Raw genomic sequence first — 9,709 nt, 5'->3', positions numbered from 1 at the left:
AAACATTTTATTTATGTTAATATCAATAGAAAACTAAAAATTATCAAAAATTTAATATTATACGGTACTATAGGTATAATATTAAATTTTTGATAATTTTTAGTTTTCTATTGATATTTACATAAATAGAAAGTAATTTTTAAAATGTCATTTCTTATATAAAATACATTATTATAATATACAGTATATTGAGTGAAAAGATAATATTTATTTTAGTTGATATTTTAAAAAAGTTTATTGAGTATAGAATTGTATGATTTATTTAGTTTTATCCAATAAATCTCGATTTTTCAGTTTATATTTAATTCTGAGTTTATTTTTGTTTATTGATATTTTGATCTGAATTTTTTGAAAAATTTATATGAATTAAATATCTTAACACAATTTATGAAAACAAAATAATATTATTTTATTAATTGAAATGTAGTTACTAACTTATTAAAAAAAATTTTGAATCGTTAATTAAGCAGTATTTGCTATAGTTTAATTAATATTATTATAAAAATAATTATAATAATAAGGTTTTGAAAACATCCATAAATTAGTTTTTTAAATATCCTAAATAATGATGATTAATAAAAAAAATTAAACCGATTGTGTGACACCAAAAAAAACAGTTTAATGACGACTATACCCGAGTGGACTCAACACACTGTCCGGGAAGCCGTTCTCGAGTTGTCCCGAGAAATATCTCAAAGCAAACTATCAAAACTGTGCCAAATATCTCAGGTTTGACAACAAAATTAATAGACAATTAATTAATCATTTAATTAATAATAATTTTTAAAAATATGTAAAATGTATATACATTTTTCTCAACTCAATTGTTACCAACTGATGGCTTATGATGTTTCAACAAAATTTAATGACAACTATTATTTTAATAGCCATTACTATCGAGTATTGTGAACAACAAGTTTGAGGGAAAAATCGGTAAAAAGAAATGCCAAGAGTTTGGCAAATGGTATACTGAGTATAGACTCTCACAAAATAAAGGTTTGTTATAAATAATTATATAAATATCATTTCTTATATAATTTATTATAATTTATATATTTTATGTGTTTTCAAATAAAATAAAAATCTTGTAATACATATCTAATATTTTATTGTTAACTATATTTTCTAAATATTTTTGTTAATATATAGAATAAATTAAATAAAGAATAGATAGAAAAGATATTTTAATTAATAAGTCTATAAAACTTTATTTATAAACTAATTATATATAGTATATATAGTAAATATAATGCACTTTATCTTAATAAAATCATTTTTGAAATAACCGTATGTTAATTGTATATGAATGAGATTATTGTAATTTTTATATATATTGTAGATAGTATTACCTATTAAATACACTAAGATATTAATAAGGTATAGAATATTAATATACATTTTTAATACTACAGTATTACATGTATTGTTTAACATATTATACTATTAGATATAAATATTTTATACAAAATAATTTTTAACTTCAATTCATTCACATTAGCCTCAAGTAGTAGTAGTGGTGGTGTTAGTAGTAATGAAAGCCAAAGAAAAAGTGATAATTATTCAGATGAAACAATTGATGAAAAGTCAACAGATTTGGAGCCAAATATGAACCAATCATCCAGTAGTCAGTCGACGACAACAAGCGAAACGAGATTAACACTTCATTCAAGCCTTGAAGTGCCACAACTTAGACAATGGTTTCGCTGTAATCCCAAACCATCGGATCGACTACTTCTTAAATATGCAGAACTTCTTAATCAAAGCTCATTAAGACAGGAGAGGTATTATCACTGACTATGATATTGTTGTCATAAATACATATTAATAATTATTAAGTTCATAAGTCTTAATTAATTTAAATCACATTATTATTATTACAGTATTATTAGTTATATTTTGTTATTAAAAAAAATATTATTAATTAATTTTTTCTATACTAAAAGTAAATTAAAAACTTTTCAATAGTTTGAGTCATAGTTTCATAATATAAGTAAAATCAAGTTTCACTATATGTTTGTTAGTTTATTGAATTAGATATTAAATAGTAATCAGAACTGTATGGCTATTAACAAAAAAATTTAACATTTTAAAAAATAATTACATTATTCAGATATAATTTTAATTTGATATTAATAAATAAATTGTACAATAATATGATAGAAACAAAGTAACCGTAAAGTCATTAAAAAATTGGTGGAAAAATGAGAGACAAAGAGAAAAGAAATCGTTGCGAAACAAAGCCAAACAAATTGTGACCACTGATTGTGACACCGGTATTGTGTCCAATGTATTGCTGTCCACTACATGTACTTCCAGTGATAATGTACTCACTGATGGCCGAGGAGGAGACACTAGCGATGACGAACCGACCCTTACGTTAGCTTTCACTGGCGGTGATGATACCAGTGATGACCACATGTTGTGAATCAATTAAACAAAACAAACAAAAAATGGTTTATTAAATGAGCTTTAATTTTAATATTAATTTAATTATTATTTTAATTTGCATTTCAATTATATACATACTTATTCAATCAATGTAAATATTGATTACAAAAATTTCAAAATCAATTTTAATCAATTGAATAAACAACAACAAAAACCATTTGCGAACAATTTTATTTTATAAAAATTATTTTTAATAATTAATTGAAAGCTTATATATGATTTAAATAAATACTTTATAAATACCTATTACTAAATTACCTGTATAATTACATAATTAAAAAAACGGTGAACCGGTGTCATGGATGTCAACCCAACATAACTGTCGTATTAATCAATCAATGTTTTTTTTAATAAATTGTAATAATATATTTTCTTTATTAACTAAATATTAATATTTAATTATTTATATAATTTTTAAATCAATTTACCGGTAATGTAAATATTATTTGTTATTAATATTATGATTGCATCACATATTTGTTATGACATAAGTTTTATTTTGGGGGTAAAAACCAAAACCCAAACCAAAAATTAAGTTTTTAAAAATATTGTTAACATTTATTATTGAATACATTTGTTTTTAATTTGAAGCAAGCAAATTAATTGAATACATTTACAACAGGATTACCGGTAATTACAATTTACTGACAAAACAAAAATTTATATAACTTTAATTTCAAACAATTATGTTGTTATCAAACAAGTAATTAATAGTTGCATAAAATTTAAAAAAAACGGAATGTGTTTTTTATGTTTAACATAAATAAATGACTAAATGACTATTAAAAGTATTGATATTAAAGGAGATCATAAAAGTAGTCCAATCCCTGTCCGATCTCCCAAATAGCTATACCGGTGCCTAACTCTTGAGCCAATTGAATGCGCTTTTGAAGTGAGTATAATGTCGGATAAAAGACCCGATTTCTACCCGAACCGGACCTAAACATAAAGATAAATCATTATTAATAAACCAATTGGTGATTATTTGATAATTAAATCAATTAAATACTTGTATTCAAAGTAGTGTTCGCCTGAAATCTCGTCCCAAAGCAGTTTTGGTCGGTATTTATCCAATATCTCAATATATCTTTGAGTCGATTAAACAAAACAAAAATTTATGCGACTTATCATTTTAATTATCAATTCAAGTCAAAGACATACTGTGAGCCAACAATAGGTCCGCCACCGGTAGGCGAGTAGTCATTGCCGTAAAAGTTGAATCCAACCCATAGTTTGCGTCTTATAGGAGAAGTGTCTTTGGGAGTCAAAGATTTGATACAATCGCGAACCCATTTAAAAGGACTGTTAGGTCCAGGTCTACGTGCATATTACATATGCAATTAATTTTCCACATAATTTACTGTTAAATTTTCATAATTATCTTAAACTAAAAAAATATCTTCAATACCGTTGAGGATTAGAGTAATCATATGTCATAACACTAAAGCCCTTAACATATGGTGCCAACCGTTCGGCGTCTTCTTTAAGAAAAGAACCCTTTCGTCCACTTTTGTAAATAAATAAAAACAGATTTTAAATTAGATTTTTACTAAATTTATATATATTTTTCAATTATCATTGAAACAAACAAACAAACCCGTAGTAGACCGGTGGCGGTACAGCTATAATGAGCTCCAATTTGTTTTTCTTGAAGTGTGCGTTAAATTTGGTAAATATTGCGGTCAAATCACTTGATTGATACAAATCAAACAAAATATTTATTTTATTAATTTATTATTTAAAATCTTTTTTATTAAAATCACATTTTAAATTATGCTAAAAATTCTCTAAAAATTGTTAGTTAACTTACGTCCGATGCTGTGCTGCAAATGCGTGCCATAATTCAATCACAAAGCCATCCATTTCCCATTTCTATTAGTATTTTATATAAACAATTTTTTTTGTTAATTTAATTACTGTATATTTATTATAATAATATTACACTAATTTATTTACTACAGTCTATACTAATTATATTTAATATTTCATTTTACTTATATCTTAATTATTATTTACATATAAATAACTACTGAACAATACTGTATAAATATTTTATGTATTTTCTAAATTTGTATTGAGTTGTATATGATTTTATATTAAAAAAAAGTTACCTTGGCAAATTCACATAGTTGTCGAGCAATAGTAGGCACTAAATTAGGTTGAGTACCCAAATAGGTATACTGTGCGTGAGTCCAGTCCTCAAATATCACACGAGGAACTAATACAAATGAAAAAAACCATAATTAAATTACACCAAAATTATAATTAAATTCAAGTAAATCAACAACAAAAATATTTACCAAATTTAATATCGGGATTAATCAAGCGTACGGTTTGCATCCATTTGAAATCAATATCATGTGTGCCCTCAATGGTAATGGTTTCGTCGTCATCATTGAGCTTTGCCTGGAGCCAAACGGGTGACAAATGTGTAAACTTTGTGGCAAATGTCTTAGCGATGTCGTAACCTTTGGAGTTCCACTGAAAATCAAATCAAACCAATTAATTGAAGTGATAAGTATTTTTCAGAAAATTCTTAAACAATAGTTGATTACAGGCGTAACATATCCGAGAACTGTTCCGTTAAAGTTGCGGACAGTAGTCGACTGAAGATTGTAAGCCTTATGTTCGCGCAGTATATCCTTAACCTTAGGATTAGTAATAACTAGATTTCGGTCATAAAGCGATTCATTGACCGGTTCTTTCGGCTCAACATAACTCTACAATAATTTATTATTATAATAATATATAAGTAAATCATTAAACAATATATTAAATTATTTATTTATTAGTTTGTTATAAAAAAAAAACATTTACTTTTGGTTTTGCAGTTCTGCTACTTTGTGATAAAGTGGCCAAACAATTGGTTATTAGCACAACCAGTGCTAAACAGTTGATTAAAAGGCACTTTGAATTCATATCTGATAAATATATTGAGTGAAAATAAAAATGACAGATATATTGTGTGTTTTTATTATGTATAATATTAGTGTATTATTAGTTCATTAGAAACATAACAAATCCAAAGATTTTATTTATTAATATTTTTTTGTTGTGTTGATCTATAACTGTAACATATAAAAACTTGTTTGTAACTAATGTACTAATATATATATAAATATATATAAGTATTGATTTTGTAAGAGATTTTTTATTAAACAGAATATTCCGGTAATATTTGTCTATAATTGTGTGTTATTCATGTTTTATCGACAAAAAGCTTATAGTTATTTATGTTAGCATAACAGTAGTGTTAACACAGTATTTATTAACTGTAGCTTATTTAAAATATAACAAAATGATTTATTAGTTTATATTAAAAATATTATTATATAAAAACCTCTAAACCAATTAATCAATATATTATATTTTGATATATTAATATATCAATATCATTTTTCAATATTTATCTATTTAGCTATTTATTAGGTGAAAATTTTAAACTGTTGCTAAATAAAGTGTAATTTTTTAACAGTTATTATATGTATTGAAAAGATTAAAGTCTTAACAAAATCTGTATCCATATTCTGGATATTCATATGAAATGCTAGTCTCAAATTGCATGTGATATTTATTGGCACATATATACAGTATATCAACCCAACTCTATTACCAATGCTTAACTCCCCCCCCCCATTTTATAGTACCCATATGGGGCACCTATATATGAAGGAGATAGAGAGATAGAGAGAGAGAGAGAGAGAGAGAGAGAGAGAGAGAGAGAGAGAGAGAGAGAGAGAGAGAGAGAAAGAGAGAGATCTAGACCTCAAAAACTAACAGTCATAAAACAATTTCTTTAAATTTAAACTAACTGTTAGTAAGAAAAAGTTTTTGGTTAAAAACACAAAATAACAAAAAAATGTGTGTTTTCTTAACCAACGGTTTTTGTATTTCATGTCTACGTATTCTAATAACATTAATGTCCTGTAGTTATAAAGTGTTAATAAATTTGATATTTGATATAAGTTTGACAGAAAAATGCAAAGACAAGCAAATAACAAGAATTAAAGTCCAATTTAGAGGATATATCGCTAATTAAATTCATAGCACATCATAACTATATATAAACGATACGATAGTATCAACCATACTGTATGTCAATACAATTTAATTGCCAATTAATCATTATCTATACATTATGTACTTTAGTTTAAACTAAACACTGGTAGACCATCGCTATCATCAAATTAAACTAACAAACAATAATCATATCAATATTGTGTAACAATAAAAACCATATGAATATCCTATATATATGTTTGTATAGTGATTTGGTTCCCGTAATTTACAAATCAAATTTTTCCTAAAATTCTAAATCTATTAATAATAGGTGACCTAAATATTTGTCTCAATTAATAATAATAAGTTAATATTAGAAAAATTTTATTTCAAAATTAAACTGTCGCTTACAGTAGTGTAATATACTTTACATTTATTGGCAATATATCCTATAAATAATAATAATAATAATAATACCCGCAATAAAAATACCCGTATTTTACGGAATTTCTAACAATAATAATTACAGTACATTATACTCTATATGTGGGTGTGTGTAATGCTATGTATATATATATACTGTATAAATTGATAAATTGAATTGATCATGGTCATTTAATTAATTAATAAAACCATATTATAATTAATATGCAAATAATATGTAACATTGGTTTACGTTATGCGTATAATATATACGTTATGTGGGGCACAGATATACTGTAAATAATAATAATACTATAATTAATATTAAGTAATATAAATATAAGGGACGGGTATTACATAAGTGACAAATATGTTGACAGACTTTAAGGTTAGACTCATTGCTAGAGTTTAAGGGAGAGTTTACTAGCAATTGATTTGAAGGTAACAGTGCTTTAGTGGCACTTATAGTCAAAGTAGTGTTTAGTGTTTCAGTCAATCCCTTCATTCACTTAAATGAGTCGAGACTTTGGCTTCAAATTTGTTACTTATTTCTGAGCCATTCATTGATAACGTGACAAATGTGTTGCTATTCTATAGGTGTTTGTGTTGTGAAGCCATTGGACTCTCAATAGAAAAACAGTTTTGAAATAGTGTTTGATTTGGCGCTCAATTAGTGGCCAACAAAATGAGTGACAACAACGACAACACCGCGAGTGCTACCGACGGCACCACAGACAGCAACACTGTATGGACAGCATTGTCCACTTGCTGTGTATGCGGCAAACCTATGGATCCGACCAGTTGTCCACAATTGTTGCCGTGTTGTCATTCGTCGTGCAAAGAGTGTATCGATGACCACAAAAATACTGTCAACGACTTCTTCAATGTTGTCTTCACCAACACTGGTATGTTATGATTGATAATCAAAAACAAGACTTACCTCATGAGTTGATTTTGATTTGACTGTCAATTGTTAATGTCTTTTAGCCAAACATTTCAATGTTTACAAAACGTTTGTCTCTCTCTATTGAGTGAGAGATTGCTCTCTAAATATACAATATATTAGCGATTGTTTTGTCAATTATTATATCATTTTATAAAACCAATACATAAAATATTTTTAATTTTCAATATAATTAGCGCTAAATTTAGTCACAAAAAAATAATTTTGTTGTTATTTATTATTTTGGTTTTAACTACGACTAAAATTATTAATTAAAAAAAAATTAGTATTAAATTATTATAAATATTATAATATTTAGGTTATAAAAAATAAAAATACCAAAAAAGTTTTCATTAACTTGAAAATAAAAATATTTACTAATAGTTTATTTATTATTAAATAATAGTTAATTAAATATATCATAATTTACATTATTAATTAATTAATTAATTAATTAGTAATTAAAATGAAAAATAATTATAAAAAATTTAATAACCAATTGATTGATGGCTTACTTTCGACAGAAGCGCCTGTATTTCGATGTAAACTTTGTTCGGAAGTATTTCTGCCAAACGATTGCATCGATAATTCATTTCAACAGATCTATTGGTCGAAGAATGAGAAAGAGTTGTCGTCTTCCGGACAACAGATATGTCATTCATGTGACGGACAGAATAAGTCGGCTGTTATTAAATGCAATGAATGTCAATGGATTTGCGAAGAGTGTCGGGCACTACATATGAAACTTAATATTTTTAAATCACACGAATTGGATGAATCAACTCAAGTGACACCCAATCCCGGTCTTAGGATGAAGATGTGTGACATACATAATGTATGGACTGTTGTGTTTAAAAACTTTGTATCTAATTTTGACTGTTAACTGATTTCCAATTTATTAATTTTTTTAGGAAGAGATAACCATATATTGCAGATCATGTAGCGATGCATACTGTGCCAGATGTATACTTCGTGACCATAATGTCCACTATTATAACGACACCAAAGATCAAAGTCAAGTAGAAGCCATTTATGGCCAACTGAGAGAAAAGGTCGACAAAATTGTTGAAAAACGAAATTACTCGGAAAGTACTCTCGAAAAGTTTGAGACAATCGAGACCGACATTAGTAGTCAAAGAAATCTATGCATCGATAATGTCAAAGATATTATTAATAAATTACAGGAAAAAGTATCTGAATTGGGAAAGACATTGTTAGACAATATTAACAATATCTGTACGAATAAAGAGCAAGAGTTTGCAAAGAAAAAGGATGAACTCAAACAATTGAACTCTTCGTTCAAATACATCGAGCAATTCATGGCAACCGTATTGGATCTCAACGATCCCATGAGTGTCATGAAAGCCCAGGATCTCCTAACCAAACAGGTATTGTGTTCAATAATATTACAAAAATTATAATTTATCGATAATATTGATTACAAAACAATGATTACAATAAATTTTAATTTTTTATATAAACAGTTAAATACATTATTGAATAAGCCGTGCAGTCATCCGGATTTCATAAAGCCATTCAAGATTAAAGTCATAGACGGACTGTTAGATCAACGGCCCGGTCTATGCGCCGACAAAATGGTTGATTTAGTCCTTAAAATGTGTTATAAGATCGAAACCAGTGATAATCAAAATAATACTACTAATAGTGACAGTAATATTGATGCCATTAATAATATTATCAACAATAATAATATTAATGCTGATATTGATGATGACATTTCTCTGATATTAGAAATACCTGCTCCCAAATCGACAACTCCACAATCATCGTCTAATAATATCAATCAACCGACACCACCACCACAACTACCACCACCGTTAACACTAATAGGTAATAATCCTAATAATAATAATAATAAACAATTAGCACCGTTAG

General features: G+C 26.6%; 1 protein-coding gene across 1 annotated transcript; it reads right to left on the bottom strand.

Annotated features, from left to right (window-relative positions):
• Positions 1-3,079: 3,079 nt before the first annotated feature.
• Positions 3,080-7,912, bottom strand: LOC128956315 (chitinase domain-containing protein 1-like). The gene is made up of 11 exons (XM_054302016.1): positions 7,811-7,912; positions 5,266-5,369; positions 5,004-5,168; positions 4,749-4,929; positions 4,560-4,666; positions 4,259-4,320; positions 4,046-4,138; positions 3,857-3,955; positions 3,610-3,765; positions 3,458-3,535; positions 3,080-3,387 (listed from the first exon to the last, which is right to left on the bottom strand). The coding sequence occupies exons 2-11, from the start codon at positions 5,365-5,367 to the stop codon at positions 3,246-3,248; spliced, it is 1,185 nt and encodes a 394-aa protein (XP_054157991.1). The 5' UTR covers positions 5,368-5,369; positions 7,811-7,912; the 3' UTR covers positions 3,080-3,245.
• Positions 7,913-9,709: the final 1,797 nt, after the last annotated feature.

The sequence above is a fragment of the Oppia nitens genome, unplaced genomic scaffold (assembly GCF_028296485.1).
Source record: "Oppia nitens isolate AA-2021 unplaced genomic scaffold, nextdenovo-longstitch-racon4-pilon3 scaffold2_pilon_pilon_pilon, whole genome shotgun sequence".
NCBI lineage: Eukaryota > Metazoa > Arthropoda > Arachnida > Sarcoptiformes > Oppiidae > Oppia > Oppia nitens.
This window is presented reverse-complemented; position numbering and strand designations above follow the sequence as displayed.

Excerpts from the sequence above, each read along its gene's own strand:
- LOC128956315 (XM_054302016.1), bottom strand. The coding sequence starts at position 5,367 with ATGAATTCAAAGTGCCTTTTAATCAACTGTTTAGCACTGGTTGTGCTA. Across the intron at positions 4,930-5,003 it reads TTCTCGGATATGTTACGCCT|TGGAACTCCAAAGGTTACGA; the intron begins GTAATCAACTAT and ends TTTGATTTTCAG. Across the intron at positions 3,388-3,457 it reads GAACACTACTTTGAATACAA|GTCCGGTTCGGGTAGAAATC; the intron begins GTATTTAATTGA and ends CTTTATGTTTAG.